The sequence below is a fragment of the Equus asinus genome, chromosome 13 (assembly GCF_041296235.1).
Source record: "Equus asinus isolate D_3611 breed Donkey chromosome 13, EquAss-T2T_v2, whole genome shotgun sequence".
In the NCBI taxonomy this organism is placed as follows: Eukaryota; Metazoa; Chordata; class Mammalia; order Perissodactyla; family Equidae; genus Equus; species Equus asinus.
In genome coordinates this window covers 46,845,201-46,855,236 of record NC_091802.1, presented here as the reverse complement: position 1 = coordinate 46,855,236, position 10,036 = coordinate 46,845,201, and the positions used below count along the sequence as shown (strand labels likewise).

Sequence of the window (10,036 nt, the reverse complement as noted above, 5' to 3'; positions counted from 1 at the left end):
ATCTAGACTTCGGGATGGGAGGCTGACGGGCCTCAGGGCATGACCATCAGTGGGGTGGGTACACAGGGAAGGAAGCACAGGCTACTCTCAGAAGACTCAGGGGCCCCTACCTCCCAGGACATCCACTGTGGACCCCAGCTGTAGTGCCCAAGCTGGGGTGACCTTTGAGCCTTAGCAGCACAGCTGACAATAGAGCCCGCCCTCCCCCAGAGTCCCAGGAGAGTTGGTGCCTCCCCTGGGTCCCGATTTGCATGGCAGGAAGGGGCCTGGTGGGGAAGAGGCGGGGAGGAGACAGGCTGCAGCCGGGGCAGTTACACGTTTTCCCCCCAGGAGCCTCCATCCTTCCTCGTCACGGGCTTGGGGTCGAGACAGAGCGGTGACCATGGCTAGGCTGGCGCTGTCTCCCATGGCCAGCAACTGGCTCGTGGCGTTGCTGCTGCTCCTTTCAGGTACAGCCTCCTGCAAAGAGGCCTGCTGGTTTCGCTCTCTGTCACCATCTCTTTCTGCTGGTTATGTCTCCTGTTCTCTCCAACCTCCCTCTCCTATCTCTCACACTTTCTGCCTCTGTCCCCCTCTGACTGCCCCGGGGCCTGAGTCTGTGGGTATCAGCCATGCTGTTGGACTCAGGGGTCTGCAGCCCCAGCCCCTCTCCCACCTGAAGAGTGTCGGGGCTGAGCTGGGCATGAGGAGTTGGTGGCTCTGACCGCGGAAGAGTTAGGCCAGGGAGGAAGAGAGGAGAGCAGTGTGGTTCACCCCCAGGCCCTCTCAGGGCACTGCATGGGGGGAGGCAGGGGAAAAGTTACCCCCAAGCAGACCCTGAGACACGCATGTTCCAGAAACTGTCCCCTGGTCTGGAAGACTGGAGAGCCCAGCTGTGACTTTCCTCTCTGTCTCATCCAGGCTCCTGCTCAAGGCCACTGGGCAGGTCCAAGGCAGAAGCGGGGCTGGGACACAGATCTTCTGGTGACCCTATCCCACTCCAGTCTCTCCAGAGCAGGGCTGGGGAGGGCTGAGGGGTCTTGAAGCTGACGTCCTAGGAGGAGGAAGTGGGTCTGGGAAAGCAGAGGGCACGCAGGGGTAGGGCAGCCAGCTCAGAGGGGAGAGGCTCTGACCTGGCCCCGCCCACTTCCTCCCACCCAGCAGGTGAGGCGGTGCTATCAACCAACCACAAGGACCAGGCCACAGGTGGGTGAGTGGTGGGCAACTTTGCCGCTTCATTCTTGAGCAAGGATGTCTATGTCCAACCCAGGTCACTGTCCCATGGCTGCCCCTTGTGCCCTTGTCCCCCTGGGTCTCCTCACGCAGGACTCCCATCCCCACCACCCGCCCCCTCAGACATCATTCTCATTAGACCTAAGTGCTCCAGTTCCAGTGACTGAGGGGCTGGGCTAAAGCCAGGGTGGGAGTGGGGAGCCAAAGGGAGTCCCACAGAGGACTCAGGCTAGGTCTGTCCTGCTGAGGAGTCGGGCTCAGCCCTGAAGGAGCCCACAACCTTAGGGGCTCTGACAGGCTGCCCAGGCTGCTGGAGCCCAGGAATTCCGAGGGTGCCACTCACTGCCGGGGTGAGAGGGAGGCTTCTTGGAGCAGGTGGGTGGGGAGAGCACGCCAAGCTGAGAAAGAGGGTTCAGGAACAAAAAGTGGAGCAGGTCCACGCAGGAGGGTAGGGGGAGGTGATGGAGGAAAGATGGGCAGGGGATAGGTGTGGAGGGCCTCCATTGCCAGGCTAAGGATTTAGCCTTTAACCTTGTGGGCAGTGGGGAGCCCCCGAGGATTTCAAACTAGTGCAGGGCATTCCAAGGCATGGAAAGGGGGAGCACTAGGCCAGGTGGGAGTCTGTCCTATGGGCCTCTGGATCCCAGAGGGTGAGGCCCGGATCAGGCTACTGTACGGGCATGGAAAGAGATCAGACGGTTCCAGAGCCTTTCTAAAAGAAAATCAAATTGGTAGTGGTGGAGAGGCTAGTCAGGAAGGGGCAGGGTCCGGTGGTTTGGCCTGTGGCCTCTCATGTGGCTCAGCTCCCCCACACCTCTGCGTTATGTCTGTCCCACACAAGGACAGACAAGGGGTGCTAAGCCAGGGCTCAATGTCACCCAGGATGGGCCTCAGGTTGGGCTGGCAGCCAGGAAGATGCCAAGTGGGATTTTGATCCTGGCCTTGACTCCCACAGAAAGCCCTTGTTCCCAGATCTGGCAGTCCCCACGTTTTGTGGCCAAGAAACGAGGCTTTGAGGTGGAAATAAGGTGCCATGCAGAGACCTTGGGCACAGTGAGCTGGCTCCGGAAGCAGGAGAGGAACGACCCCAGGCCACTGACTGAGGACAGGGGCCGCATCCTAAAGACCAAGAATGGATCCATCCACACCCTCACCATCCGAAGCATCCAATATCAGGACAACGGCATCTACTACTGCCAGTGGAATTGCTCGGAGACGTCCTCTGTGCGGGGCTGTGGCACCGAGCTGCGAGTCATGGGTGTGTGTGGGGCCTGCCCTCCAGGCATGGAGGGGAGTGGGGGTGGACAGGGCCACAGGGTGCTCATGGAGTCATCACACTCCATCCCACCCCAGCCTGTCTCCACTGGGGAGGCTACATTGTGAAGGTGGCCCCAGAGCACCCAGGAGAGCTGCTGAAAAGCAGATCCTGAGGGATGCAGGCCCAAAAGGGGAGCCCAGCCTCACCATCCTTGGCCTCCTTCCACCCCAGGGTTCAGCACTGTGGCACAGTTAAAGCGGCGGAACACACTGAAGGATGGCATCATCATGATCCAGACCCTGCTCATCATCCTCTTCATCATCGTGCCCATCTTCCTGCTGCTGGACAAGGTGACCTTGGGGGCTGGGGAGGTGGCCATGGGGCAGGCCAGAGATGGGCAGGGTCTCCATCTTCTCAGCCCCAGAGCCTGCCCATTGACTCACCATTTCCACCACTCCTTCAGTCATTCAGTTTGTTCTTGCAAAGTGCACCTCAACCCCTCACCCCTCACCCCAGGCCAATCTCGCTGGCCCTCACTGGCCTGGCCCAGCAGAGAAGTGGGTGGGGGAAGCTAACATTCTCCATCCCTGGCCCCGCAGGATGACAGCAAGACTAGGATAGAGGAAGATCACACATACGAGGTGAGGAGCAGGGTGGACCCTCAGCTCGGGGCGCCGGGGGGTCAGCAGCACCACTTGTTGGTGTGGTTGGGGAGCGGCCAAGGGCTGAGCTCCATTCCATGTCTCCAGGGCCTGGACATTGACCAGACAGCCACCTACGAGGACATAGTGACTCTGCGGACAGGGGAGGTGAAGTGGTCAGTGGGTGAACACCCAGGCCAGGAGTGAGGGGTTGGCCATCCCCATGCCCCTCGGCACAGCCTGCTGGGCCCTCATGGACTGCTTCAGAGCCGCCTGGCTCCCAGCGCATCCCTTTTTCCTTGGACCCCCTATCGGCCTCCAAAGTTGGCCCACCAGATCTGCCTGCCCCTCCAGCCTCTGGTCCCCAGCTCTTGCTGAAGGGACTGGAGTGGAAAGGCCACAGGGCAGTGATTTGGAGCAGGGAGTTCTCTGGGGATAGACTGGACCCAGCCTTCCAGGGGTGCTATGCGGAAATCCATCCTGCATTCAGGACAGGGCAGGCAGAGACTTGTCTGGAACCTGCAAATGGACTCAGAGCAGACTGCCTTCCTGTAGAGCCTGGGAAGGGCCACAGCCCGCCCCTACTTGGCCACAGATGGGCCGTTGAGAGCTTCATCCCTCTCCCACTCTTTCCTCCCCTCTCCCACCCTCTCCCACCCCAGGGGGCTGCTAGCCTTGAGCCCGTTCTCCTATGGAATAAACAACGTGTCTTGAGAAACCACACATAGGCTTGTGACATCTATGAGTATGGGTTGGATGAAAGTATCTGTTCGGGCACAAGTTTTTGGGCACTCGTGGGCCTATGGGGTGTGGGAGGGGATGACTGCCATGGGGCTCATGGACCTCTCCTGGGCTCCTAGCTTCTTCTCTCTTAAGCCAGTTGGGACCTGCAGTCACATCCTCCTTTCTTCCCCTGCTGGGACCCTAGCTGGGACCAGAGCAACTGGAGCCAGGCTGACTGGACTGGCCCTTCTCCTTGGCAGGGACGCCCTCATCTTGTGTTCCTTTTAGCCAACAAGCAGCACTTGAGTCTTGCTCTGTAGGGCAGGGGTTACCCTCCCCCACCCATCCCAATCCTACTGTCCTTCAGGGCCTTCTGCCTACAGGAAGCCCTCCCAAAGCGCCCCAGTCCCTGCCCAATGCCTGTTTAGACCCCGGCCTCTGCAGCTCTTTCTTAGCTACTGCCTTGCGCTGCCCCTGCTCACCTTGTGCTCCAGTTAAACCAGAAGCTCCCTGAGGGCAGGGGTTCCCCTGCTCGTACCACACAACCCCACCCCTGGCCCCCACCAAGCCTGAAAATTTTTTTTTAGTTTGACCTAGAGCCACACAAGAGAGAGATTCTTAACGAAGGAGGCTTTGTGGTGGTGAAGTTTGGGAGTCCTTAGTCAGGTGACCCCTCAGGGTCAGACTTTTCCACATATTATTAGTGCACCCTAGGGTCCCAAGGTCCCCCACAAAATGGTCCCTCGGGCTCTACAAATTAGGACCCCAACCCTCCAGCTGCAGGAGTAACTGGGAGCAGCTCACAGCTGGGAGCTCAAGTGCAGTTAACCTCCATGTGCAAAGCCAGGCTGCACTCCGCTTCCTGTTGACCTTGGGGAGACCCCAAAACAGCTCTTTGCCATTCACTTTCTGGATTCAGGAAGGAGAAATCCCTGCCCTCAGGGAGCTGCCAATTTAACTGGAGAACCAAGACCAGCAAGGGGACCAGTGAGAGAAAAACCAGTTTTTACCAGCTTCCCCCTGGAACTCCAGGAGGGGCAGGCGGCTAAGGCAGGCACGGCCAGGGCTTCAAGTCAATTTCTCCATGGCTCAGTCGTGCCCACACAGAGCCAGGCTGGCCCAAGTGGGCTGGACTGCTCCCTCCCTGGTCTCTGGGCTGCCAAAGGGAACTGGCTTGTTTTGGCATCTGCCTCCACTGAGCTGGAGCCCTTCCTCCTCTGCTACTTTGCATAGTGGCGCTAATTCTGTCCTCCTACCTCCACCAGGGACCCTGGGCAGCCAGGCTGGGGGTGGGGAGGAGTCTTCACTTCTCCCCCCAGCAGGGTCTCCCCCTGCTTGGGGCTGCCCTGAGTCGGGGAAGGCCTCGGTTTTACCAAAACACAACTCAATACCTTTGAATAACTGAGTTTTCCTAACTTTGAAGTGCTGTTGGCAGAGAATCACTTGAGCCCTGAGGCCTTCCTCCTCTACCAGACACCCCCAAAGGGTACCCGCCTTCACGGTTATGATGCAGAAGCCCTCCCTGGCCTACATTCCTGTTGTAGGAGCTTACACGATGGATGTCATCCTGTCTGTCTCATGGGTCCCTGGCCCCCAGAACTGACTGAGGCAGTGGGAACAAAGCTGAATGATGCTGGTGGCAATGAGGAATGTCTCAGGTCTCAGCTGCTTTATCTGCAAAATGGGAATCATAAAATCTGTCTGAGGGAAGGGATGTTCAGCATCTGAGCCAGATGCCGTTTTTTAAAAAAATTATCATATAGTAAAATTGACTTTGTTTTCTTTTGGTGTACAGTTCAATGAATTTTAGCACGTGTACAGATTTGTATAACCACCACCACAATCAAGATACAGAACATGAACCGAAATCTTTTACTGGGCCCCCAAAATATTTATATATTGAGCACCTCTTAAATGCCAACAGAATTTTATTGAGCACCTCCATATTCATTTATATGATCTTGCCTAAGCGCCAGCATAAGCCTGGAAGGGAGTAGCATTATCCCCATTTTACACATGAGGAACTTGAAGCCTAGGGAGATTATCATAATGGGCCAAAATTCACACCCAGACCTTCTGATTCTAAATCCAGCATTCTTCCCTCAAAGGACTGTGCCGGACTGAGCTTTGAACCAGAGGAGGAACAAAAGAAGGAGGGGACAGGGGAGGATCCTGGGACAACTTTGCCATCTCCAAAGTTTTCCCACTGTTCACAAGTCCCAAAGCCCCGAAGACCCCACTCCTCCCTAACAGGGCCAATGTCGTCCCATGGGGCCAACCTTCCAGGAGTCCAGCTCTGGGCGGCTTCTCTGGCCTTCCCCTTCCCCAGAAGGCAACCCTGAAGTCCTTTGGTGGGCACATGCGCCACTGCCCACTGGGGGAATCCAGCCCAGTCCCTCGGGGCCCTGGTGTCAGCACAGGCTGGTTCCTCCTCCGTTCTAGCTTGACTTCCGGCCCTCTCACTGCAGGTGCTAGGGTGCTCTGACCCAAGAGTTTGGGTGTTTTTCCAGCAGAATTGGAGGTGAGAGAAAAACAAAACGCGGAAAGCTGCCACTGTTTGGGTGTTACTGGCAGATAGTGTTTGTCCCTGAGCAGGTGTCAGTCTGGCAGAGTCTTCTGCGAAGGGCCTCAAAGGCCACATGGGAACACGGGGTTTGGGATTCCCAGATTCTCTTCCCCCCGTCCTCTGCTCTCTTTACCTGACCTCAGTAGATGGATTCAGAGCCCACATCTGTGAAAGTCTTGGATTTGTCTCTGCTCTCCACGTTGCGCCTGGTTTTGGCACCCTCAGGACCTGCTGTTGACTCCGCTGCAAACGAAAAAAAAAAAAACAACGACAAACCTTCCACTTGGGACACCTCCCCTGTCCTCTCCAATCCAAAAGCGTTTACTTGGAAACTTAGGCGACTCCACGGAGGACAAAAGTTAAGCATTAAATCCTGAATTCAGAGTGCAGTTTGTTAAAACACCTTTAGGCAGATCCTAATGCAATTTTCAAAGTAAAACAAACAAACAAAAAGACATCTTTTTCTCAAACCTGACACCACTTTCTCACACGACAGGATGGGGTGAGCCAGACACTGTGTGAGGTCCTGTTAGGGCTCAGGTCCTGCAAGTTGTGGGTCTGCACGGAACATGTGTGTACTCAGAATCAGCGTACGCATACTGCCTTGTCTACTTTATTCATTTAATTTTTTTCATGTTTATTGCTCTGCATCACAAAATCCCGTACTTCTTCTTCTTATTATTTTTGTACTTAATTTCAATTCTCTCTATTAAGTGGAGGACATTAAGACACAATGTGGCCTGCCTTGCCATTTCCGGCCAGATGGATATTTGAGTTCTTTCCTTGGCGCTGCCCTTCCGTCCATTCACTCCACTCAGCAGATGCTTGTGGAGTTCCTGGGCCTGGCACTGTGCCAGCTGCCACTTCCGCCCATTCCCAAGGCTATTTTTCCACCTCTATATCTTAGCTATTCCTTCATGGCAGTTTTCACGATGGAAAATTTCTTTTAATATTTTACCGTTGTGTATTTATTTGTTTGCTATTATCTCTCTTCCCCGTAGACTGTAAGCGCCAGCAGGGAAAGGATCGTGTCTTTTGTTCATCTAGGCCCATCTGCCTGATACAATGTCCAGCATAGGGAAGGAGCAACAACAACTTGTTGAATCAGTTAATGGGTGAATAAGAGAAGGAGTGAATGACTGAATAGATGAAAGGCACGAATCCAGCCTCAAAGAGCTCACAGTCCCACAAGGGGAATAAGACGTCCACAAATAACCACAGACGAAGGTAAAAGGAGGCAGAGGTTATTTCCAGCTGAGGGCACTAATCAGAAAAGCACCCCTGACTTCCCACAGCTGCTGGACACACCTTAGTACCTATTACTTCTTCTTAAATGGGACTGTGTCCCTGGGGAATAATCCCCAAGGTGGAAATTCCTTAGTAGGTCCGGTTATGTAGACTGTTAGGTACTTCTAGATCGTTCAGAGATCTTAAACCAGTGTAAACAACCCCCCATCAACCACAGGACTACCTGCCTCCCTCGTCCCCCCACCCCTGAGCCCTCCAAGGCCCTCCCTCCATGCTTGAACCCTCTGGCAAACTCTAGGGTCCAACCAGATAAAGGAAGTGAAAACACAATGTACACTGAAACGTGCAACACAAATGTGAAGGATGATGTGACTTGGTTCATTAAATTGGGCTACATCAGGTTGTTTTTTCCTGCCTCTTTTCTTGGTGCCTGTGGACCTCATTCTGGACAGAAGCTCCTTGTGTTCCATACCCCCAGCTTCACTGAACATCTTCTGAGTGGGGACTTGATCGCTGCCCTGCTAGCTTTGCATGAGGAAAGTTCTGTCCATGCCCAGCAGCGCCACTGTCTTTCCCAGATGAGGCTTCTAAAGAGCTTGGCATTTGGGAAGACCTGGGCCTTGAGCAGCCATCACATAGGAGCTGAGAGACTCTGGGCAAACTACTTTGTGTGTTTGATCCTGAATGTCCTCTTATGAATGGGCTTCACACCTCCTATCACCCAGTAATACAGTGCCTGGCACGTGGTGTGTATTCACAAATGTTGATCTCCTTCCTCACCTCTCCTGGAGAAGCCCTTGGGAATCCTCATATAGTATTCTCTAAAGATTTTGACCCAGTGTGCTGAGTGATCAACTCGTGTTGGAAGCAAAGAAGAGGTGGAGTATGTCCGGGGCGCAATCCCAGCCTCTAGCCTCAAGGAAGACAGGACAGAGCTAGTGCTGGGAAGTGTGGTCTCAAGTGACCACAGTGGGGGCCGAAAGAGCTGCCACCAGTCCCTCTTTAGGCTGTCCCTAAAACCAGGGTGAGTAGGACTGTAAATAATGAGATGGCCCCAAACTCTACGGAGTTGACCCTCAGAGGTGCTCTTGAAGCTTGAAAAAGGCCACTCTCGGATCAAGAGCAGATCTGTAAGTTTCCACAACACAAACAGAGAACCCCAGAGATGGTCAAGTCCAGAAATATGAAGGGCTTTCAATCACACTGAAATTCATGGATTCCAAGACAATGAGGGATTCATCCCGAGCCTTTTGAAGCAGACCTCAGAGATGCTAATCACAGCCTCTCCTCACTGGTCACCATGCAGAGGCCATTGTTGGGCATTCTCTGAACCTGGAGAAGCCAAGGGTCTGGCCTCAGGGTAATGCCCCAAGAAAGGGTGAGCAACTTCCCAGAACTGGAGGGAAAATCCTGAGTCTAATTCAAAGTTTATCTTCTACTAGCAATGAATTATGTATGTGGTCTTCATCACTAAAGGCCCTGAAAACGTCCAGACTGGAGAAAAGAGTCACCAGCGTCCATCCCTATATCCTTCAGTTCTTCCCTCTTTGGGTCCAATGGCTGCCATGGTAACCTTTTATAAAATGTATCCCCAGGGGTCCCCAGAGTCTTGTGGGCCCCCAGTTCTGGGGTCAACAGAAGTGGATGTGGTGAGAGGAGACGCTTCCCTCGCCTGGCTGGTCCCACCTGTTCTTGGCAGTAACCTGCCTGGTGGGGAGCCTCAACCACACCTCATTTGCAGCCACCTTGTGTGGCTCTCGAGCATTCCCCAACTTGGGTTCCTGTACCCTCACTCCTAGAGGAGGCCTGAGGCTTCTCTCATGGTCCACAGTTCACAGACAAGCCCCCCCAGCATTAGCTAGCAGCCTTTCATGAGGAGTCCCACAACAGCGCCCCTTTCCCTGGGTGACATAGGAGAAAGGAGTGGAGGGGGAGGCAGAAGGCATGTGGGGCTCAGAGACTCTCCTCTACTTCCCGCCTGGCCCATCCTCTTTGATGGAGCTGGAAGGTGTCCCCACCTTCCACAGAGCCTGTACCTTTGATGACACGTCACTCTGATCTTCCCACAGTCCTGCCTAGAGAACAGCTGCCACAGGTCCCAGTGCCCTCCCAGCAGATAATGAATCGGGGCTGGGTTGGGCAATGGTTCAAGAATGATGGGAGAAAAGAGAGCCCTATTTCTGGTCCTAAAAGGTGGAGGGAGCAAGGCTCAAGTACGCATATTCTCAACCACAGGAGTGTGACTTTCCAACATTGGTTGCCAACACCAGAACCAACCTCCTCTAGAAGGGTTTGCTTGTTCATTGGTTTGTTTTATGAGGGAAATGTGTTCTTTCCTGCTTTTATCCCAGAGGGTGATTTGATGCTGGTGACCTGTAGATGCTGAAA

General features: G+C 54.4%; 1 protein-coding gene across 2 annotated transcripts; it reads left to right on the top strand.

The window, feature by feature from the left end:
- The first annotated feature begins 217 nt into the window (after positions 1–217).
- Positions 218–3,837, top strand: CD79B (CD79b molecule). Of its 2 annotated transcripts, none has more exons than XM_014847969.3 (6): positions 218–449; positions 1,141–1,185; positions 2,168–2,470; positions 2,702–2,820; positions 3,070–3,111; positions 3,220–3,837. In XM_014847969.3, exons 1-6 carry the CDS (start codon positions 383–385, stop codon positions 3,316–3,318), a joined length of 675 nt encoding a protein of 224 aa, XP_014703455.1. In that variant the 5' UTR covers positions 218–382; the 3' UTR covers positions 3,319–3,837. The 2 variants fall into 2 exon arrangements, with proteins under 2 accessions (XP_014703455.1, XP_014703456.1); XM_014847970.3 differs by having other exon boundaries at positions 223–449; positions 1,144–1,185; positions 3,220–3,835.
- The last annotated feature ends 6,199 nt before the right edge of the window (positions 3,838–10,036 follow it).

Coding starts and splice junctions, on each gene's coding strand:
- CD79B (XM_014847969.3), top strand. CDS start 383: ATGGCTAGGCTGGCGCTGTCTCCCATGGCCAGCAACTGGCTCGTGGCG. Junction 2,471..2,701: donor CACCGAGCTGCGAGTCATGG/GTGTGTGTGGGG, acceptor CTTCCACCCCAG/GGTTCAGCACTGTGGCACAG. Junction 3,112..3,219: donor AGGAAGATCACACATACGAG/GTGAGGAGCAGG, acceptor CCATGTCTCCAG/GGCCTGGACATTGACCAGAC.